General features: G+C 43.1%; 1 protein-coding gene across 1 annotated transcript in view; it reads left to right on the top strand.

Moving 5' to 3' along the window:
* Window positions 1-261: 261 nt before the first annotated feature.
* The window catches only part of LOC141905408 (neuronal acetylcholine receptor subunit alpha-10-like), a 37,164-nt gene continuing 12,600 nt past the window's right edge, over window positions 262-24,825 (top strand). Inside the window, exon 1 of the mRNA XM_074794262.1 lies at window positions 262-453. Coding sequence (XP_074650363.1) covers window positions 262-453 — 192 coding nt within the window. The remainder of the gene's footprint in view (window positions 454-24,825) is intronic.

The raw sequence follows: 24,825 nt of genomic DNA on the forward strand, positions 1-24,825 counted from the left end.
AAAGGAAATTTGATACGAGAAAAATAACAACAAAAGACGAAAAAGGAATATGGATTTCTTTGTAGAATTATAATATGATAACGCGTTTTTATACAGGAATATGTTAGATTTGAAAAAAAAACAATTTCGGAATACATCATTGTCGGAATTTAAAATGTTTTAACGCTTGATTTTGGATTACGTTATTATTTAGAATATCATTTATTTCATTTACGCGCTTGAATATCTAAACGACTGAATATTCATGAATTATTATCCATCATGTTAGCCGTGTATTTAGTTTTGCTAATACTTCTCAACGGGTCCAGTCTGTTCGGCGCTTATATACCGGACGAGCAGCGACTGATGTCGATGTTGTTCAGAAATTACGAACCGGCGTCCAGGCCGGTTTACAACGCCTCCAGTACCGTGCTCATCAAATTCGGAATTACCATGACGCAAATCTCAGATATGGTAAGTCGATGTATAGTCGTTTACGTGTTGTTGTTTCTCTTCGTTTCAGAAATCGAAAAACACAAACCGAACGAAAGTCCGTCGGTTCATAAGCACCACGCCGTTAAACGGAAACATAAGATCCCCGACGAGCAGAGATTGCTGATGCGTGTGCTGAGAAACTACGATACGGCGGCGAGACCGGTTTATAACGCTAGCGATACGGTGCGGGTCCGTTTCGGACTCACTATGACCCAAATAGCTGATATGGTATGTTAATCTAGAAAAAACGAAAACAAAGTTTCAGTTCCCCGGGCATTTTGATCATGTAATACGCGTGACGTCACTTGTGACGACAGCGCAGTGACGTCAACATCGGGGTCCTTTTTATCGGGGAATTTACTATTTCTAATCTTCCGTACTCGTGATCAAGGTTACATAAACTAATTTCTTATCGAGCGTATGACCGGTTTAGTTCAACTTCGATATCGAAGTATTTCACACGAGTGATTTTTAAAATACTGAAAATATTTTTCATGTGAAATATCGACTGTCTTGTAGTGTTTTTGCACATCACGTGACTATCATTTCAACGGCGAAGATGAAGCGTTGAACTCTGGACTCTCAAGGCCAGGGTTAAACGGTAATCCCTTAAGCGGAAATGACTTCATCTTTTTTAATTTAAAAGTCAATTAAAAACTGTGTAATCAAGCTTAAAAACGGTAGGACGCACGCTATCAGACAGTTCATTAAAACGTCAACCGGTGACAGACTTAAGATCATATCATTCGGCATCGGATCGTATCAGTGTTTATTAAATTCGAAATCCGATTGCTTTGAATTTCAAATGGTGGCTGCATTGGAAGTTTCTAGATTTCCACGAAGCGCCCGCTAGAAAATCAACCCTCTTCCCAATAGCAGAATTTTAGGGTTAGAAAAAAACAAGAGCAAATTACAAAAAGTCGTTTCTGATCAGGTATTACATAAGGCTTTTCAGTAGCACGTCATTGCATCTTCCGGTCCCGTGACGACCGGATTTAGGAGACTTCTAAGTCGCTTCCAGTGGGCGCCTATCGACTATCTGCTTAGAAAGGCAGCAGCAGCAACAGCAGCAGCAAAAGTATTCATCAAAATGGATTATAGTCGTTTCCACGCAAATGCCCTTTTTCATAATGCGTCGTTATTTCGGTCGTTATTTTGAATATTGAGAAGTAGTATGTCGTCTGTACGCCTGGTGAATTCCAACTCTCTGATGATCGTCGGCGTTTAATAAATGACCGCGCTCCCCATTTTCTGCCGCAACAGAAACCATTTCGAGACGCGCTCACTCACAACCGATGTTGGGAGAGTTCTCGGTCCAACACCACGGGGTTTCGGGCTCACTCCACTGACAGGCGATGGGAGTGAGGAAGCGAGCGAGGAGGACTGTATAGGTTCTCGGACAGAAGCAAAGCAAAGGCCGGGCAGAAGCAGAAGCCAGGCGGGTCGACAAGGCAGAAGCAAAGCCAGGCGGGTCACCAGACAGAAGCAAATTTAGCGAGTCGGCCAGAGTCACGTTCCCTGGTTGAAGCAGCAAGGCAGAGTCGTCGTCCTGTCCCTTGAAGCAGCCGTTCCTTTCGTCATGAAATGACTAACTTTAAGACTTTCTTCAGACTATAGCGATTTATTTAGCGGAGAGATGTGTACAGTCAGGCTTGCATAGATGAACTGATTTTACAGGATATTTGTTGCGGCTTTTATACAAAATCAGGCTGGGAACTAATTATGATTACAATCTGTTGAGAATGTTACAAACTGTCAAAATGTTACTATAAAAAGGATTAAAATATACAAACGAGAGAACAGGCACAGTCTTAAACTAGTTAGAAACAAAATAATACACGTGTTATAGATTATGAAACGCGAGTTCACACGGGATCTCGGTGGTAACCAGGTCCACGCGCACTATAGCCATCTGGCTTTGATATAAACTGTTGTAACGGTTACAACATCCTCCCGCGCCAAAGTCCGGTATAGTCCAAATACGGTAAATCACGAAAATACACGAACACGCGTAATTGTTCTTTCACGAAAACATTGATAATCGGCGGCGAATAGATGATCGGTCCAACATCGAGAGTTCGCAATAAGATGTCGGCGTGTCGCAAACAGTTCAGGCATCGAGTCGACAAACTTTCGTCGCCGGTCGCCTGTAGACTCCGCTTGTCGTCTTGAGTTCCACTGAGCGGACATGTCCATCGCTTCCGGGATGGACATTGATGATACGTCCGAGCGGCCACTGACCACGTGGCAGGTTGTCATCGGCGAGTAGTACCACATCGTCGATTTGTAGGTCTCGGCTTGCGGTCTTCCATTTGGTTCGCTGGACAAGTGTCGGCAGATATTCCCGCGTCCAGCGAGCCCAGTACTGATTAGTGAGTGCCTGGGCCTGTCGCCATCGTTTTCTGGCGTTCAAATCATCAGCATCAAACACTCCGGGTGGTAGGTTCGGGTTCGTCTTGCCGAGTAGAAAATGGCTCGGTGTTATCGCCTCCGGTTCGTCGTGGCTGGAGTTGACGTACGTCAGTGGCCTCGAATTCACGACGGCTTCGACTTCGGTAAACACGGTGTGCAGCACTTCATCGGTGACAATTTGTTTTCCCAGGACAACTTTCAAGTTTCTTTTAACGGACTGGACCAGACGTTCCCAAACTCCACCCATATGGCTAGCGGCAGGTGGGTTGAAATACCACTGGATGTGATCTTGTGACGTTGCATCGGCGATTTTCGTCTGGTTCAGCTTCGTCAACTGGTCTCGAAGTTCCTTCTCGCCACCAGTAAAATTGGTCCCATTGTCCGAGTAGATTCTCTTTGGTTTTCCGCGTCTAGCGATGAATCGCCTAAGTGCCATTATGAAGCTGTCCGTGTCTAATGAGTACGCAACTTCCAAGTGCACAGCTCTGGTGGCCAGACACGTTACCAGCAGCCCGTATCTTTTCTCCGTCTTACGGAACTTTCTCACTTGGAGCGGTCCGAAGTAGTCGATACCGACACTGCTGAACGGGCTCGCGGTGTCGAATCTGGCAGCAGGTAGGTCGGCCATTATCGGCGGCTGTGGCTTCGCTCTTCTTTTAATGCAGTAGGCGCATCGGCGAACGAGTTTCTTCACGGTCGAACGACATTCGGGGATCCAGAACTTCTGCCGGATTTCGTTCATCGTTACTGCTAGACCACCGTGGAACATCGGCGGCTGTGGCTTCGCTCTTCTTTTAATGCAGTAGGCGCATCGGCGAACGAGTTTCTTCACGGTCGAACGACATTCGGGGATCCAGAACTTCTGCCGGATTTCGTTCATCGTTACTGCTAGACCACCGTGGAACATTTGGTGGTGATAGTGGTGGATGATTAGTCTCGTCACTTCGTGGTTCTTCGGCAGCAGTATCGGATGTTTCGCGGCTTCTGCGATCGGTGCGTTTTTTAAGCGACCACCAACTCTCAAGACACCGTTCTCATCAAGCTTCGGAGTTAGCGGCAGTATCTTGCTAGTTCTCGAGATTGGTCGGTGGCTTCGTAAATCAGCTATTTCCTCGCCGTACGCTGCTTCTTGTGCCGCTTTGAAAATCAGCATTTCCGCCTCTTCGAGCTCTGAAACTTTCAGCGGCTCGGTGTTCGCGACGTCTCGCTTCATCAGGATTGACTTAGCCCTGACTACTGTCGCGACGACTCGTTTGTATTTCATCCACGAGGACCATCTAGCAGGGTCTGGAAGCGTGGTTGACACTTCTGCGACGGACAGTGTGTTGACTTTCTTAACTTCGGGATCGTCTTGCAGCATTGAGTCGACTAGCTTCGACTTCGGCCAGTTTGTGTCATCAAGTTTGAGGAATTCAGGTCCTTCTAGCCAGACGCTGGACTTGAGTTCTGTGACGGTGGCACCTCTCGACACGATGTCAGCTGGGTTCAGACTTCCTGGGATGTGTCGCCATTGGTTTGGATGCGAGGAGTCGTGGATTTCAGCTACCCGATTGGCGATGAAGATGTGGAATCGTTTCGTTTCATTTGCGATATACTTCAGCACAATTTCGCTGTCCGACCAGAATATCGTCTCATCGATTACATAGCTGATTTCTTTGCGAATGGTGTCGGCTAGTCTCACGGCCAGGACTGCTGCTTGCATCTCTAACCTAACTATTGATAGTTTCTTCAGCGGGGCGACGCGACATCTGCTCATGACGAATGCGACTCGGACGTTGCCATCAGCGTGTTGCGTGCGAAGGTAAGCCACGGCACCGAAGGCTTTATCGGATGCGTCACAGAAGACATGTAGTTGTCGCCCGGTCGACGGCACATCTGGTGCTCGGTAACATCTCGGAATTTTCAGCATCTCAAGTTTGATCAATTCTTCGAGCCAGATCTGCCAATTTTCTAGGTCCCCACCAGTTAGTTCATCGTTCCAGTCGAGTTTTTGACACCAAAGACGTTGCATCAGGATTTTCGCCTTAACTGTGAATGGTGCAGCAATGCCAAACGGGTCAAAAACTGATGAAACTTTGCTTAGCACTCCCCGTTTGGTAGCCGGCGTCATTGCTTCTCGGACCTTGAAACCAATCGTGTCTGACTCTGGATCCCATATCACCCCGAGGGTACGTTCAGCGGGTAGCTGGTCGGCCATCAAATCGATCGACTGGCAGCTGACTTCGGATGGTGGTAATGCTTGCAGGACTTCACGACTGTTGCTCGTCCATTTCGTCAGTCTGAATCCACCACGTTTCACCAGCATCGTTACATCTTTTGCGCGTTGAATAGCTTTGGCGGTCGAATTTTCGGACTTCAGAAAATCGTCCATGTAGAAATGTTTTCTAATGGCTGCGGCGGTTTCTGCGTCTACTTCTGATTCATTGTCTTCTGCTGTCTTTCTTAAGACGTAATTCGCCATGGCTGGAGAACACCGGGCGCCGAAGATTGTGACTTGCATTTCGTAGACGTCTGGCGGTCTCGTGGTATCTAAGTCTCTCCACAGAAAACTGAGGGCTGGTCGGTCCTCTTCTCGAACTTTTACTTGGTGATACATCTGCTCGATATCGGCCGTTATAGCAATCGGCTCTTCTCTGAATCTTAGCAGGATTCCTGGTAGGCTTTGGAGCAGATCTGGGCCGGTTATGAGTTGGTTATTCAGTGACACTCCCTGGTAAGTGGCAGCAGCGTCAAATACTACTCTGATCTTCTTCTTGTTTGGGTTTACGACGGCGTGATGCGGCAAATACCATCTCTTCTTCTGGTTAGAGGCAGCTTCAAGTGGCGTAAGTTTACGGGCGTAGCCATCGGCGATGTAAGCTGCGAATGTCTGCTTATATGCTTCTGCTTTCGCCGGGTCACGAATCAAGGACTTCTCGGTCGTTTCTAATCGGCGGTAGGCCATAGGGCGATTATTCGGTAACTGCACGTCGTCGTTCTTCCACAGCAGGCTCGTCTCGTATCTGTCACCGAGACATCTCGTTCTCTCTCGCAGGATCTTATCGGCTCTGATATCTTCTCGGGATTCGGCTACGGGCTTGTCGTACTTCGTTCCGAAAGACTCCGTTGACCACCATGCATCAAGCGTCTCGTGGATATTATCGGTCGACTTCCCGAGGCACAATACGTTTCTTTCAGTCGTCTGTTCGGTATTCGCCATATTGCCGGTAACGGACCAGCCAAAATCGGTTCTTACGGCAATCGGTCGGCCGGGCCCTGCTGTTCTGACTTCGTGCTGGATGATGGCTTCGATGACGTTGGCTCCCAGCAGAACTTCTACTTGCCCGGATGACGTTTCTGGTATACAAATGTCACCGAAGTAATTTTCAATTATCGTTTTCTTTATCTTCGGCATCGAAACGTTCAATCTGGGTACAGCCCATGCCTCGTTGACTTCTATGACGTTGTTGACGGCTTCGGGTCCGAGCGGTTTGATTTTCATCTTAAATTTAAGCGTCTTGTACCGTTCACCGTCATTTTCGACATTGCTCAACTTCAGAAATTTTCTCTCGCCGCTGATACCGAGTCGATCAACAAGTCTGCTACAGCACAGTGACGTTTGTGCGCCTGAGTCGAGTAGCGCATAGGTATCTTGGTGCTGACCTCCGTCGCCATAAAGTCTGACTGGAACGACTTGCAGTATGGCGTTTGACACGTTATGCTTCTGGCGGCTAGTAGTGTTGATTTCGGCTTCAGTCTCGTAGTATTCTTGGTTGTTGACGGATGATTCATCTGATAGACACACTGCAGCGACTTCTCTCTTCGGGTACACTCGTTGACTCCCGTGTAGCAGGGGGTGATGTTTCCCCTTGCAGTTTGGCTGGGTACACGTTTTCTTGCCAGGACAGAATCTCACACGATGACCTTCTCCCAAGCAGCAGAAACATCTCTTTGACACTGCAATGTACGCTGATCTCTCGTTGACAGACTTCAGCTTAAACGTTCGACATACAGCGAGCTTATGGTCTTCGTTGCAGAGTGGACATTTAGCTTGATTCTGGGTCGTGAACATCGATCTAGTATTCGGTCGTGGTCGGTCGAAACTTCGAGTTTCTCTTGTTTCAGTCCGCGTGGCTGGACAGTTCAATGATATCTTCACTTGCTGCGTCAACCATCTACTCAAGTCAGACAGGTTTGGGCGGCGTGGTTCAATCTCAAATACTTTCTTGCCCCATTCACGGTTGAGTTCTGGCGGTAGCTTCATTACGATTCGGCGAAGATTCTCTACGCTTGCTAGGTCACCCTGATAGCCGAGATTCTCAAGGGTCGTCACGGCACAGTGAAGGCTAGCTTGAAATCTTTCGAGCGGTCCTGCATCACAATTCTTCAGCGGGGGCTGTGTGAAAACTTTCTTGAGGCACGCTTTCACGACGTCTTCTTCTCGGCCGAATCTTTCTTCGAGTGATCTCAGAGCTTGGTGATATAGTCGACCTTCGTACATCATACCGGCAATCGTCTGCTGTGCGACACCGGTCACGGCTGACTGCAAGTGCGTGATTTTCTCTGTGTTTGTAAGATCTGGTTGGTCGTCGATCAGCGCCTTAAACAAACCATACCATTTCGGCCAATCGCTTGGATCACCGTCAAACTTGTGCAAATGTATCTTCGGTACGGACTTTGAGAATAGATGGTTCGATCTTCTGCTTTGATTGGTTGGTTGGTTTCGGTTCGGCTGATATTCGGGTTGATACGACATGGACCAGTCAGGCGGCGGTATAACGGGCTGCATCGGCGGCAGAGTTCTATCGGGCTGTGACATCGGCAGGATTCTATCGGGCTGCGACATCGGCATGATTCTATCGGTCTGCGACATCGGCAGGATTCTGTCGGGCTGCGACATCGGCAGGATTCTATCGGGCTGCGACATCGGCAGGATTCTATCGAGCTGCGACATCGGCAGGATTCTATCGGGCTGCGACATCGGCAGGATTCTATCGGGCTGCGACATCGGCAGGATTCTATCGGGCCGCGGCATAGGCAGGATTTCGTCGTCGAAGTCACGTAGGCGATCAGCGTTTAAGACATCTGCGTCTTGGAGGCTGGCTTCTAGCGCGGCGGCGTCGGCTTCGTCTTGAGCCTGGGCTAGCTTGGCTTGACGAGTGAGTTCATCTTGTTGACGTTCTATTTCGAGGCGACGTCTCAGTTGTTTTACTTCAAGGGCCTTCTTCTGCGCACGTACGGTGGTTGCTCGTGACGCCGCTGACGAGGCCTTTGACATGACGGATGAGGCGTCGTCAGCTCTTGACTGCAGATAGGTCTTAATGCTAGCGACCATCTGTGTGTGCGTCTCTTCGATTTCGGTGACGTATTTCTCTGCGGCGGCTGTCTCAGTTTCATCGTTGAGGCTATCGACGTACGTGTCGTTGGCTATCGCGACATTTTCTAAGGCGTCTGCTAACTTCTGGACCAGCGACACCAACTGGGTTCGGCTGCCTCGAACTTCGATCAGCGTGGTCACTTGGTTGCAGATCCGGGTAAACGTTGCTTTTTTGCAGCCTCTGGTGGTCTTCAGTTTTCTGCTTTCTTCGGTCATCTTCGTTGTCTTCTATCCGGTTCGAGGGACCAGTTAATGTTGGGAGAGTTCTCGGTCCAACACCACGGGGTTTCGGGCTCACTCCACTGACAGGCGATGGGAGTGAGGAAGCGAGCGAGGAGGACTGTATAGGTTCTCGGACAGAAGCAAAGCAAAGGCCGGGCAGAAGCAGAAGCCAGGCGGGTCGACAAGGCAGAAGCAAAGCCAGGCGGGTCACCAGACAGAAGCAAATTTAGCGAGTCGGCCAGAGTCACGTTCCCTGGTTGAAGCAGCAAGGCAGAGTCGTCGTCCTGTCCCTTGAAGCAGCCGTTCCTTTCGTCATGAAATGACTAACTTTAAGACTTTCTTCAGACTATAGCGATTTATTTAGCGGAGAGATGTGTACAGTCAGGCTTGCATAGATGAACTGATTTTACAGGATATTTGTTGCGGCTTTTATACAAAATCAGGCTGGGAACTAATTATGATTACAATCTGTTGAGAATGTTACAAACTGTCAAAATGTTACTATAAAAAGGATTAAAATATACAAACGAGAGAACAGGCACAGTCTTAAACTAGTTAGAAACAAAATAATACACGTGTTATAGATTATGAAACGCGAGTTCACACGGGATCTCGGTGGTAACCAGGTCCACGCGCACTATAGCCATCTGGCTTTGATATAAACTGTTGTAACGGTTACAACAACCGATGTTTAATCTTTGGAAATAATTTTCTACAATTACGGCTGAGAAAATTGGATATTTGAAGAGCTTTGCTCTCCTTGGGCGAGTTTTCCCATTAACCAATTTTGATGAAGAGTCGTTCCCTGTATCTGAAAGCGAGTGTGTTGCAGTGGTTGAACGGGGGAAGGCGAATGAAAATGAAATCAAACCATGTAGTAGGTTTCAAGCTAGAATATCACTAGTTAAACAGCAAATAGTGTGAGATTTACAGAGCTCTGTCAGACTCTCCTTGAAATATCATTGTTATGTTTAAGTATTTTCCGTACAATATGATACATGATACATTATACAATATTATAATGAATGATCAATTATTTTGAAATGACATCGTACGGTTCCGAGGAATCCACTAGCCGACATGCTGTACACAGAATTAAGACATTGAAGCCTGTATATACATAACTAAGATAGCAAAATAATTCTCAGAGAAGTCAAAGCGCACGTTTTTTTTATACTATCGTCACTTCTAACGGAAAATCATTTTTTCCATCGAAATTCCTGTCCCGCGGGCGTCGCTTTCATCAGAGCTGATAACATTTTGTTATTAGACGAATATGTTCTGTCGGTTCACACGTCGCCCCGTCGAAAAAAAAGTGAAAAAAAATGTTTGAAATAATTTGATACTTTAGAGTTTAGAGTTAACTCGCGCACGCGTGTAGTGTATATTGATATCTCTCTACGAGAGAGGCGCACGTTTATAGAGATTCTGAATCCAGCCTCCAGCTATGAGCGCGGCAGCATTCAAACTGCGGTGATCTTATCGTAAATCTGCTTCCGATTTCATAATATATTTTAATCTAGTTGATTCTCTACCTGACGATCACTCAGTTATACGATATCGCTGTGAATTCAATCCGCGCTCATAGAACGAAATTCGATTAATCAAATATCGTGGTTATGGTCTATACCCGGAAATTCTTCAGAGTCGGCCTTCAAATTCATCTTGAGTCATTTTTAGGTTTCCTGTTGCTGCTTTACTCCACAGGGTGGGTTCGAACTACTTTTGGCCACAGTTTTTTATCATGTCGCACTGTTGCACATTTAAGAAACGAACTTTACATAATTGAGAACTAGAGATTCACGCGGTTAGAATGTTGCCAAAGATGTCGCAATTCATCTAAGGACCGGTGAAATGTGCGAGAACAGGCGTCATATACAATTTTCACAATCGAAGAACAAAATGTCCCGAACAAAATGTTGGCTAGCAACTGAAAACGATTCATCGAAGAGTATCAGACAAACAAACTTGGGCGAATTAAGAAAAACCTTCTTCGTTTTACACTCCACTCTCTTTTCTTTTTTTAGTGAAATCATAGACCCTGGGAGAGACTGACAAATGTGACGCTTAAAATGAACCTCTAATTACACTGTCTGCCCTGCACCCTCTGCGGATATCTCGGTGTAAATTGCCTGTAATTTGTTTTATCAGTCGAGTGAATTCTCCTGTTAGGTTAACCACCACAGGGATTAGTTTATATATCAGCAGATGCGAGGTGAACTTTTCAAATCACCGCATCTGAAGCCGTTTACACCGTCACATAGCTAATGGTACATTCGAATCCGAATTCTTCAGCGGTCACTGCAGCATTAGGCATTATATAAAATCTAATTCTGGCTGATGTCAATATAAAGTATAGTAATTCAAAATTGGTAAACTTGAATGAATTCTTTGATAATTGGGTAAACAGTTCAGAGTGATTTAAACGTCCACCCCGGAGGTCACGTACGCCAGTAGGAAATGCGGTAAATGTAAGAACCATCTCCGACGATCGGACCACGACTTCATCAGACATTTCCATGTATGAAAATTCGTTCACGTATGATTGCTATTATTGTCGCACCAATCAGATCCCGTTAGCAGACGTCTGTTCGTTTAAAGAATCGATCGACGTGATTAAAAATCGAAATGAAAATTGATAAGGTCTTGATGTGTCGCCGAGTGAGTTCTTCACCGGCGGAATCGGAAGAGCGCGTCATGTTTTCCTGTCTTTTATCGGCCGGTTTCAATCTAACTCAACAGCGTAGTGAACGTTATTCCATCACTGAACACCATAATCATCTCACAACTTGCAGACGGGGAAAGATGCACACTTCAGTTTCGTTGTGCAATAATTTTCATCTCACTTCAGCTCGGACGAAGTAGAGATTCTTCACATTTTTTTTCTGCGTGTGCGATTACATGGAAACGATATATCGACGTATTATTAGCCAAATTAGTTACCGAACGATCTATTTTTGGTAACGCGTCAGCGTCAGTCTGATGTCCATATCGCCCATTCTCATCGCAAACATACAGAAGTCTGGATAGGTCCTTTTTTAATCATTCGGAGTACGAATTTTTTAGGAAAAAAATTGGAGGGATAAGAAAAGAGAAAATTCATTGTTTTATATGATTTTATTGGTAGAATTCTGGATGGTTTTCTATCACAGCTGTTAGTTTGAAAAAAAAGACATTCGAGTCAGCTGGAAGGACGTCGAGTAGAAAATATCGCACTTTACTGGACATTGAAAACAGTTTCATGGAAAAATGGTACTTCGTCAACAGCCACGATGTTGAAATTCCATTGAACAAGCTTTTGAGAGATCGACATTTTCTGATTTCCTACTGGGAGATTTTCCATTATTCATCACCACATCCTCCACGCTTTAGGGGTGTTCATTCAACAATCCAGCGTTGAATAAGAATCAGGCTCCGTTTTGAAATGCATCTAAATTATAATGACCCCGACTGAAATTTCGTTGATTTCCGACTGAACCAGAACCACCACGCGATGGTGCTAGAAATTCCTAACACGTCTTCGATTCGAATTTCGAACGTCATCGTCAACTATTACAATCTGAAGTCAATTTGATGTTCATGGTTTTCCATATGAACAACAATTTCAGGCTATTGAATGCGCGGGGATGCGGCATTAGCGTGATAGTCAAGTGAATGCCAAACTATTCGATCAATTTTATAGCAATGCATATTTCTAATTAAAAAGGAATTGAGGTTATTTATCTACGGATATCGGGATACTACACAATAAGCATCTAATTAATGTACACCGAGGGAGGGAGAGATGCCGAGGCCAGAGGGTGACTTTGTACTATGAGGAGGTCGGGAGAAACTAAGGTATTCGAGGTTGTATTACGCCTTCGTAATTGATGCTAGTAATTCGAGTATTATCAAAGGGACACTTCTTAGTATTTCGTTTACTAAAATATTGGATCATCGTGATGTACATAAGTATACAATTATGAATGGAAACCACCGAGCGATATCCGACCGTCAACACTAAGGACCAATATCTGGAACATCCATTTGTGTTTACTTGTCTACTGCTGGTTGCGAGACTTTCCATACATAGCGACGAGAGATTTCGCAATACGGTCGTTTCAAAATTTCGGGATCTGTCGGGTAAATAATCAGGTTCCCTTTATGCATGACTGCCGCACAACCTCTGTAGGTCCCAGCTGAAACGAAGAAAACCTAGATAACTAAATTCTTTTTGCGAAAAAAAAACACGACATTAGTTCCGTCACGTTTGGTGCAATTATGTATAGATGATCAGATGAAAGTTGCAGAAGACCAAGCGATGAGTGCGTGATATATTGAATAATTTCTCGTTTCTCAGAACTGACAGAGCTTCACTGATCCTGCGATCATGGTTAGTTTGTCTTTACTTTCATCCGCGCATATATACGCATATACGGTGCTGATACTAGCGAACCAGCACAGTTTGGATGTTTAAGGATTAGCCTAGTCTCTTACGCTATGGCGATTTCTATCAAACATCTTCGCCACAAATCCCCAGTTAACTAACCTTGTACAGTAGAGTGGACAGTTATTGGGAGGACTGACGCTTTCGGTTCATCTTGTCTGTTTGCTGATGTACTTTTAAAGCGAAAATGATTGTTGTTTGTCGGCCGTGGTATTTTTCGCCAATATTGCGCGGGATTAAGTTCCGAACGAGGATGAAAAGACAGACTAGTTCAAGGGTTCGCAGATATACTACGAAGATAGCTCTTTGCTGTTATCAAATGCCTGTCTGGGCTCTAGAATGGGTTGTCCTTGTGGGTTAATAACTAGCCCCGAGCAGTTATTCGCAAATCGTATATAACAACATAATCGTCACCGTTTGGATATTGAGAGTCGTTATCAATAAATTTGCAAGGCGCGTCGACTAAACAGCCGTAATTATAATTGATTCGTATTAATTTCTTAAGTAATCAAGTTTTATCCGACGGACGAGACAACTATATCGATTTTGTTAATACCATCATAGGTAAGTTACTGGGTTCACTAGTCGGAGTTGGGTCAGTGTGCACCAATGGTTGATATATATATAACCTATGACCTTTTGCTGCTTGTCGATTCCGAGTCGTGACAAAAAGCACCTCGCTCGAATTTCGTAGGTAGAAATATGCGTACTTCATTCCCGTGCCTTCGGGCAACGTCATTATTACGCAAACGATGGAATGCAATTCATATTCAAATATGTAGTAGTATCGTTGTAGAGAAATTTAGCGTAAACGAAGTTGTTATTCCAACAGCGGATATCAGTCAATCTGAATTTTCGTGAATAGCATCACACCGTCGTCTAGATCCAATCAAAACAGCCTGAAAATCGGAAATATGCCATATTCGTGGATTTATAGGAAAATGAAAGAAATTGTTGTTTTCCCGGCATCGAAACTCCGTCTGTAGATACATATTTTGTGATTCGTGGCAAACGTGTCGACGTCGATATGCGCTTGATTTATGCAAATTTTTGTTGAAAAAAAACGAGATTGGTTTCGGTATAGTGGGCGGCAAAACAAAATCGAATTACTGCTTGTTGTCAAATGAGTAAGACTTGGTAATTTAATAAGTGCCCCCGTCGTGAACTTCATCCGAATACAAAATCATAGCCACACGTACCAGTTATTACCTTGCCTTTAATTTAGTTTGACTTTCATCATTCCTGCAATCATCTCACGCAAAACACCCTCGACGTGTGTATATATATAGGCTTCATACAATATTTATCACTTCATATCAATCACAAATCTAATAAAATATCATGGAACCGTTTGCCGTCAATATAACACGTAAACCGCCTTAAAACCGGAAAAATATCAGCCGTCGTAAGACATATTCTACCCTTTAATACGCACAAACACCACCCGATATTACATGCCTCAAAGATACATGATATCATTCCATTTGGTTCCGTCTAATTGGAAATAGTTGCTAAGTCTGTGAAATAAAACGCTCCCTGAAAACAGCGTTCGTGCACTCACTTAACGCGCATACCTGATTTATTTCACTTTCCGAGTGTCTTTGCCGCCGTGAAAGCGGAACCCGGCTCTATTTACGTCGCTATCGTTGTTTGTACAATGCGTTTTGACGTGAACGACGTTGAAAACGAAGATAAAACGTCAGGTAAGACGTCACCAGCGATGCGTTAACGTCTCTGCGATGTTTCCGAGCGTTTTGACGGATTAAACAAACATAATCATCGCTGTAATAAACGTTTTAACTATCGATGCAGTCAAGTCAAACCGAAGGCCAATGGCTCTTACAAATCATCCAATATCCAGATGATTTTACCGAGAACTATCAGTGACCTTGGCACGACTATTACTTCATTACTTCACCGAGTTCATTATAGCATGGTAAAAGAAAATCACGGGAATATTATTTCAACCGCTTCTTTGATTTGGTTTCTGTCATCATCAATTCTCTTCAAATACGGACTTCTATGAACGTTTGGTCATCTTATACTATGTGTTTTATCCTTAGAGGAAATTGCCTCCATTTTCGTACGGCGGGAGCGTGTCTAATAGCAGACGATAAAAGGTCCACATACCGGTAGGGGTTTGTGACGTCGCGTTGTCGGCTTGTCTGCAGGTGTCGGCTTGCTGGCGATAAAAAACTAATTTACTTCCGAAACTCAAACCGATAGGTTACTGTGAGAGATAAGACTAGTGACTGATAAGACAGTTCACACGCTGTAAAAGATTGATGTCTTTATAATTCCCGAGGCAATTTTGAAACGCACGCGATTTCTAGCGAAATCATTACAGAACAGAAACACATACACATGAAGAAAAGTATCCTTCTATATTTCCCTGATGTTTTGCTGAAAGTAGCGATTATCTGTGTGCTCGAATTAGTCGTAGACTTGTATTGATAAAGTAGCAACTTAATATCAATAATTCAGTTTGTATTACAGTCGATGAACCAATCGACAGATTCAGTAATTTCTTGAGCGTCTTCAAAACATTTACCTTCACCAAATTGAATTATACTTTTTAGTTGTTTGCATTATTGTCAAATCGTTTTTAAATATTTGACGAGCGCTTGAAGCCCGAAGCAGATCGTTTGAAATGTGTTTTTAAATCTGTACCTTAGCTCTGGCTGTCGGCTTCGACAGAAGGAGGTGAGTAGGCTGTAGCTGATCAAAGAGGTCCCGCTATAAAACTGCGTGATCGCATAAAGAATGTCTCTACGTCGAGTGACAATTACATCAGCTTCAGGGTTGTTTAAAATTCAGCAGACATTTTTTTCAGAAAGTTTTCATTACGGAAATCGTCAACCCATATTTCTATTATTCCGCACAGCGAGCTAGTTTACAATCCTATGTGGTTCTCGAAAGCCATCTTCGACTTAACAATTGCAATTATTGTATTTCCCCTACAAAAAAGACATTTGCACAGAACACAAAAAAAAACAGCGTTGAAGCGTTTGGGTTTTAGATACTCACTTTCCCGGTTTGAAAGAAACAACCGTTCGTTCAGTGACCTAGTTGATGTTCTATCGCCATCGGGTGGTTTCAAACGATTTGAATTTCTAAGTTGTTATCTGGATTTTAAAAATTGAGTCCGGGTATTTGGGTATTAGTCCCACTGTCACTTACACCGTCAATTGTACAGGGAAAAGCTGAAGTAGAAAATACCATCATAGACGCATTGGATTAGTGATGAAATATAGCCGTTACCTGAGGCTCATGTTAATCCTGCGTTCGTTTTATTTTATCTCGTTGATTAATGTCATAGTCAGCGGTTTGCAGAGAATATTGGCCGAATTCATTATTTGTATGAGAGAATTATATTAAACATTAAGATCGGTCACAAAAAGGAACTGTTCGCCAAGAGGGTACAAAACGATCTTGCTTGTTTTTCGTGGTGAAAAAATGGTAGTTTTCATGGTGGAAAAATTTTGTTTTTTCACGAGAAAGAAACGGCGCCGTATGTACTGGTGCTGATTATCAACTAGGCCTAACGCTGTGTAAAAAGGATCATTTAATGCATTATTAACCATCCTGACCGATGACCATTGCCGAGGAATTCCCATGTGATTTCCGTAAGCACCGAGGCTAGCCGCAGTATCGACCTAAAACTCGCTTGCCACGAGAGGAATTATCGCAGGGACAGGCATATTTTTTTAGACTTAGTTTTAATCAATATTCATTGGCGACACCGAATGATAGACTGTCTGTATATTTACGCCAGTCTGACGATCGCCTGATTTCGTCGTAGAAGGAGTAATGTTTTTATCGTACGCACACGAATGGCCATTGTAAGTTGCATTACCTACGTCTTGTTCTCGTAGGAGAGTGATCCGTTTGTGTTCATCAACCGTTAAAGGTAGTTGTTTGTGGCGTGACTTTTCTGGACACGCGAATTACTTGTTATTTGTCGAGCAAAGATGAGCGAAAAATGCGTGGCCGGCAATATTTGCCGGTGAAGAGCGCAGCAGTCACCGCCTGACCAGTGTTTCCCCTGAAGGGAAATAAAGCAATTATAGCTGAACATCTCGTAGACGACGGCGAAGGAAGACATTCGTTCTCTTCCGCCATTCTCATCTCATCCCCAGAATTACCATCTTACACTCGGAATCAGAACACCCGCAGTCGTCGCAGGAAAAATGACTTATCCACCCGCAGTTGACACTAGCTAAATCCATTCCGCCAACCAGTCCCTATCCACCACAACACACGCACTATTTTCGTATATCCTCATTTACGCTAAACATCCAGATAACATTATTGCACCTTTGTCGCCATATTTAGCTCCGATAAAACGATAGCGATATATTTGTTCAAATATATGCAATTTGTAGCATACCGTATATAGCACGAAGGTATATTTCTACCAAAGGCATTTGTCAATTTGTGGCAATATTTGCGAACAAATTGAATCAGGCATCGCGTGAAATGAAGAAAAAACTCCATCGATTGGTTACTTCGAAAAACGATGCTTTGAAAATGTTATTTCATCTGTTTCTGTTTATTGGTTATACGTAATTCACATAGAGGACGTGTCCGACATCATTTAGAACACGAAGATGTCATCAAAGATTACGACATACCAGAAGGACTCTTCCTGTTACACGGACTCGAGTTACTTTGCAAACGCTTTCTTTCATCTTGAAGCACGCTTTACAATACGTTCTTGATCCGAGTGAAGTCGTTCAGTGAGTTAATTTAAGAAGTCTAAATCGAATTGAAAGCCATTAGTGCCACGTGCGTAAAATCCTTTATACGTAAATTCATTAATTGTATAGACAGTCTGTGTTTTAGGAACTGTGTCTAGGGGATGCGTCGTCTACGTGCTTCAACGTGGGTTCAACCGGATTACTCGGAGTTCCCTCATACCACCTCACCACACGCCTAAAGCGTATTGTTTTGTGTCCTTCTCAATTTCCATCTTATGAGAATCATCTTGGATTTCGGATACTGGTGCTATCGAAATATAATTATTTGTTTCTATTTGAGAATCGCTAAATAAATGCTTTGTATACGGGCCAATTGCAATTACTTTTTATGTAACGCCATCCTAGAAAAAATTCGATGGTATTTCAACAACGTATTCAAAATCTTACAACGTTAATTTCGGATACTGAAACCAGTAGTTCTTTTTTTATTCGTGACTAAATCAGACAACAGATGGTGCTGAGGTATTTTCAGTCATGCCGTCATCAGTCACCATCAGACAACATCTGACTAAAATACGAATGGCCTACGGCTAGTTTTAAATTCTGTATCCAATCGCCTTTTTAGTCATGCGCTCATCAGACACCAGACTAAAAGAAACTACCTCAGTGCCACCTGACGGCATGACGAAAATAATTGCTTACAGAATTTAAAACTAGTTGCTGAAAATCTCGCATCGGTTTCAGAACCAAAAACTAACTGTGTAAGATTGTTGATTTTTTTGTACGATTGTGAACGGATTGTTGAACTACTTTGCCTGGATGGCGTTCCATAGACTTGTATATGGGATAAGCGCATGTTTTGCCTGTAGTAGTCGGTGGTGCTTATTTTGCGTGCGGCATATTGCGCACAAAACTCGATTGACTCGCGACTTCTGCTTGTGTGATGAACTACTACTCATTAGATGGCGAATAAATTCAATTACGGAAGAATAAATGATTTCATAGTTCGTCGTATTCCGCATTGACAGCTGTTTATCAGCGCGCACGCGCCTCATCACATAGAAAAAAAAAACAGCACACGTCGCAATCTCAAAAGCGCCCGATCAATGCGTCGAATCTCAATTCACTAACGAAATATCAAATATAAATTTCATGCATAGAGTTATCACTGACATTGTTGGTCTAAAAGAATCTCGATTAGCGAGGTTGATATAACGAAACGCTGTGTACGTTTTAATCTAAAATCCCACACTAACAAAGAGTGGCGAAAGATTTCTTTGAGTCGATAGGTTATTTCAACCTTTCGACTTTATCCTGATAGTCATCTTCAGGAATACTGAATGATTTCATTCACTTTTATATGAAGATTTTACAAAATTGATGGATAAACAGTACACGCATTAAAATGCATTAGTGTAGACCACGAATTGCTTTGAAGCATGCAACAAATTTGCTTATACCAGTGGAAACTACCCTCCGAAAAGAATGCTAGAAATGTGTAATTCTGATTCCAAAAAGAAACTTGAGCCAAATTGAATATAATATGAATGATTTGATGTTTTCCCAATTTTTCATCGTGGAATTTGCAATGGCTGAAGTAGATTGACGATTGCAAGAGGTGAAAACCATAACGCACTTTTTTCAAGAACAACGAGAAAGATACCCGAGCCGTATTACATGTACAACATCGCTTTGCGTTTGGCTCAGAATTTTGACAGCAATTTGTTCTTGTGCTGGAATACTTAGTCGTATATGGAGCAGTCGCATTTATGGTAATTTCCGTTCTAGCCGACTGACTTGACAGTTCACAAACACGGACCGACATGATAAACAACATTCATAATACATTTGCCTCTTATCTCGTCTTGTCTTACCTTTGCCTCGTAGCCCCCTTCATCCCTGATTGCAATAACAAACACTCGCGGATCAGTGATCTGACATGGTCAGAGAAAATGTGGAGCAATCTCTGGATTCAGTTGCACGCCTTGGCTTAATTTCCAAATTGTTTTTTCAGTCATGGGTTTATGAAATACTATAGAAACAGATGGTGTTTTGGTGCTTTGAATGTTTAACTGTTCTCGGTCGTTATAAGCTGACTAAGATTGACGATTAGAGTCGTCTTATTCCAACGGAGTCAGGTATCGGTGAGACATGCACCACCTAGAAACCGGTGATAACACTTTGACAGATTGGCATCTGAAATATCAAAATATGGTCCGATAGATGAGGGAGACTTTTTATTTCATTTACTCGATGAGAAAATGGCGTTCGCTTCGACCGGGCGTTATTTTCTCGCTTATTTCGATTGCCCATTTGATAAATGAATGTCTGGTCGGTCTGTTCGAGAAAAAAGTCGATCTAACATGAAAACGGTGTTGATTTATTCGCTCTAGGATTTACCTAGTGCGTTTTATTCTAGGTAACCGGCACATTACAACCTATGTATGTGTAGCTATCCCGATGGGGATACGGATCCGTGTACATGATGTCAGATGATGGATTAATTCCTATGAATGGTAATCGAGAATTACTAACAATATTCAACCCGTGAGAATTGACTTGTCGATATTCTGAATGATATACTCCGTGACCATCTAAACGGGTCTCGCACGCGTGTGAACTAGTCATTACACCGGCTTTCTTGTCATTGCAGTACACGAAGTTTGCTTCTGAATGACTTTTAGTCACAGTTTATTTTCTCAATTTATCACGAAATGCGGTAAAAGATTGGCTTTGCTGTCATAACTGCTTCCTGGTTACAATGATTTCTGTTTATGTATTCGTATGAAATGTTTGCGAAAGTCTGACCCGCCATAACCGGGTAAAAACGAAACATCGAATAAGAGAAGACTGAAGTAACGGAACGACGATAAGATGGTAACTTTTCGACTATATGTCGATTCCCCCATTTCGATGGCGGAAAGTGTGATGTATGTACACATCAATAATGTTATAACCATGACGGACACAGAAATACAACATTGATTCCCAATCGAATCGATACGAGTCCGCGTAGGGTCTACTCGACGTAAATCACACAGACTATACACATATACATGTGCTGGACGCCTCGTCTGATTTGGTGTTATTTAGCCAATTAACTAAGGACATGATTGTGAATTAGGGGAACCTTGATTAACGAGGCGTGCTTATCATCCGTGTGTGAACATCGATCAATCTTGTGCAAACCCGGACGTCATTTTTCGCCATGACGGACACCGACTTTTACCGCCAATTATGGCGCCACGACCAGTCCTTTTAATCCGGGTGATTTGGCATCAGAAATCGAATTCATCCTTCTGAAACAGTGAAAAAATGCTCAGGAGAAAAATAGGCGTAGAATCAAACTCTGTTTGGCTGAAACCTGGTCAATATGGTATCAAGCATTTCAAATGGTCAGGCTCAGTCACTGGTGACTCTCGTTGGATCAGGTTATTCACGGGCATAAATTCTATATAGAATAACAATCGATTTAGAACGTAAAATCCTTTAGAAAGATAGCCGAGATTTTCCTGGTATTATACACAAATTCTCGTTTCGAAAATTGACAACAGATTGTATTGAGTCGTCGCGACGCCGATGGTGACGAACTTCACTCTTTCTCGTACTCCAATTGCCTGGGGATCGCAATCTTTAGAATTCATATTATCCGGTTGTCGATTGGAAATTAATTTCCATCTACTTTATAGTTCAAACCTAGCGAAGAAACCTTGAAACATGCGAACAACGAAAGTTCAATTGAGATAGCGATCTGACGATAATCTTAATAATTCTTTTCACGAATTTGTACATCGCTTCGTTTCGCCGGCGCTCGCACAGACTATTCAGACACGATTTTCAAAGGATTGGCATTTGATTAATTCTGGTGTCTAACACACATTCATATATTCAATTTAACGTTCAGATTTGGTTGAAGATTATTCGTGGCATTTGGCAGATCGAACTGACCGTGCACAAGTGCCGTACTCCGGATCAGTAATTATGAACTAGTGAGCTTCCTCTTCAATACTTTGCTTGACGGAAATTGACATTTTATCAGTATTACCCGCGTGTGTATTCACCGCTACTCACTAATTGTACGGTAAAATACGAAGATGATTTCTTTCTCGCCGAAGCTTAGCGCAATTTCCGGTCAACCAATACACTTCCGGTCATCGGTAAGGGTTCTGTTTGGTCTGGCGTCGTGAAAGAGTTCCCTAAAGGTTTAAGGTGTTTATCCCTGACGCCAGAAGAACGCGTTAGTCATATCGCTGCTTTATAACGAGACTAGCGACGAGTCTATATGCCCGATGTAGGAGTAGGAAATGTCGTTGTGCAGATACCCGGATGTCATCGTTCATATAAAATGGCTTCTGCCAAAGTGATCAAATCAGCGACTACACGATTCTGATTATACGATCGGGATTAACCACTACCGCACCGACGCTTCCACATGCCAGGGGCCGATCCCTGTGATAATCAGACCAAAACCGGCGTTACATACTGCGTGGCACTTTGACCCATTTTGTAAATTGAGCGTCGTTCTGGGAAATTCTAGAAGATTTTACGTTCGAAAGGGAAATAAATCAGAAGGAAAAAAATAAGGAACTCATTTCGACTTTGTTCAGATGATTCCAGACATGAAGGCGGGATCATGGTTTGTCTTCATTTATCTTATATGGTTCTGTTCCGCTTTCCTAGCTGGTTTACTGCGGTTTCATCGCGCGCCATGACAAAATTTTTGATTAATCGTTTGGTTCCAAATACATTTATTCATTTCCGGCAAACTATATTTCAAAACCACGACGTTCGAATGATGTTTACAACAATGAGGAAGATGTTCTTCAGATTTCGACGAAAAGGTTGTGGTCATATATCATCTACATGATGATGTATACATAACATGAAATACGAATCTGTTTGAATTCAAAATGGCGGATCTCTTGGTTAGTTATGTCTGCACGTAAATTAGACACAGCCTCGTCAGTTTATACGCAGGGAAAATCTTTTGAAACTTGGGTGTCGCCTGAATATCGGTTAATAGACCATTAGATGGGTTCACACACCTTCCGACTGTCAATTGGTTGACGACCGCCGTTGGAACTAATGGATGATAGACGTGTTACTGTGCAATATAAAACTGACAACGTTAAAAAGACACACGGCAATTCCAGTAGCGTTGATGAAAGGAGAAAAGAGGGAGAGACTCTAAGATTGCCGCAGGTCTTCTCATCAGGTGTGTACATACCGTTATGACCTGGGGCGTCATCCTTGGCCATTGCGGTGTCTGATTTTGCGATGGAAGATCGTTTCGAGGACGACGTGGAAGTCAGGTGTGTTATAAGTCGCTAACCTCGTTGTACATGTATATACGTGAGGTGTCTATGAAAAAGGTTACACGGTGCTCGTTTGCTTTCGTAAAAACCGATGAATTCTGCCAATTAATTCGAGAAAGCCAATTGTTGAATGGTACTTTATACGGGACGACCACATACTAGTATAGTACACTCAGTAGCGATCGTTTTCCATCCAGAGTGTGTTATTGAAAGACTATTTGACCGAGTATTAGCACCTCTGATTCTGTCCTCTATCACACCTCATTAGCCTATAAAAACTGATTGCAATTTCGTCATATTCGGGGGAAAAGTGTAAAAAAAAGTACGCTAGAATGTTCCGTCCAACGAATATGCCATCACGGAACATTTGGTACCATTCGAAAGCTCGCTATCTTGGCTCCAGAGAATCAGGAATAAACTGACTTGTTCTTTAAAATTCTTGTCGACGAATAAAGCACTCCATTTATCCAAAGGTCTCGGCCACTACGTGCTTTCAAAAGCTTCGGGTTGAAGTCGCAAATTATCCCTTTCTCAAACTATTCGCCGAAAATCGATGAATACACGTCCAATTAATTTGTACTTATCGATTTCACTGTTGTCCATTATTTTCGTTTGGCGCTGGAAATCTAACCTCCATTTGTTCACTTACGATTATCTTTTTCTCGGTAAATTGGCGACGAATTGATTTCTGATTGCGTCCCGAACACGTGTTTCTGGTCGTATTCTATCGATTTCGGATAATTGCTTATTTTCATACATATAGAACGTAATTAAAAAGAGTCGAAAATAAGTCCTAAGTAGATGTATTTGTATTGACCTTAATGTCTCGTGCATCGACGTCATTTTGAAATTAAGTATTTCTGAGATCCTCGTTGCGGGTATCCGACGAGCAGGATCATTTATGCATAGGGAAATGGCAGTTTCGATAGAAAAATACACATCTTCAAACAAGAATCCTTTGCACCCTATAAATCGTAAATGTCCAAATAACAATTCAATCCAAGAAACCCAAATCTACGTATTTATTCATCGGCCATTTAGATATTCGACGTATGTCCATGAAGTGGGTGGCTTGCGGAACCCCACGACTTGACGATACTCCGTAAGTGCTTCTTTAGCCGACCAAATGCGCCCCCATATCGAGGATCTCGATGATTATGTAAATAATTCAGCCACCGGTCAAAAAGGTGACGTCCTTGAAGAGGCTGAGTCTATTTGATCTCGGTATTTGTAAAAATAATCTAATCCTTGACCCGATCATCAAATCACGCGGTGCTTTTAAGCGTCAGGTTGAAAGAAGCATAATTTGGCTTATTGAAGATATGGTGGAAATAAGACACGAGCGAAAAAAACTGTGTTGACTGTTAAGTGGTTAGGTGATAAATAGCGTCAGTGATTTCCAGGTGAGAGGGATGCAATCATTGATGGTTATTGACGGTTACTCCGTCGTATATGAGCCGTTCGGGTGCGTGGTAGCATCGATCGAACAAGTCAAACTCGGAAAGATGGACATTTCCTTCACCGCTTCGACTAATAATATATGATTGGTTATCCTACCCGATGGTATGATGAGCGGTGAACGCAATCTTCGATAGCGGGATCGAGTTTGCGTGAGATGTGCGATAACTGATCGAGGAGGTAGAGCACTATTATGGTCAGAAAAAGTATCCCAGCATTTCATTAACTTTTTTATCGCTGCTATCAGTAGTAACTATGATATCGCCTGTATTGATCGGCCACGCGGTAATGGTGACCTATTTAGTCACACACCACTAAGTTGTAAATACAGTATCGATAGTTGATCATGTCGTGATCGTGATCAATTTTCTATCTTTCCGTGTTCCTGTCTACAGGTCGTAACACCGAATGGGTTTCTTATACAAATAACTTAACCGGCAATTGCAATTCGAAAGCTCGAAG

This window comes from Tubulanus polymorphus, chromosome 5, assembly GCF_964204645.1.
Source record: "Tubulanus polymorphus chromosome 5, tnTubPoly1.2, whole genome shotgun sequence".
NCBI lineage: Eukaryota > Metazoa > Nemertea > Palaeonemertea > Tubulaniformes > Tubulanidae > Tubulanus > Tubulanus polymorphus.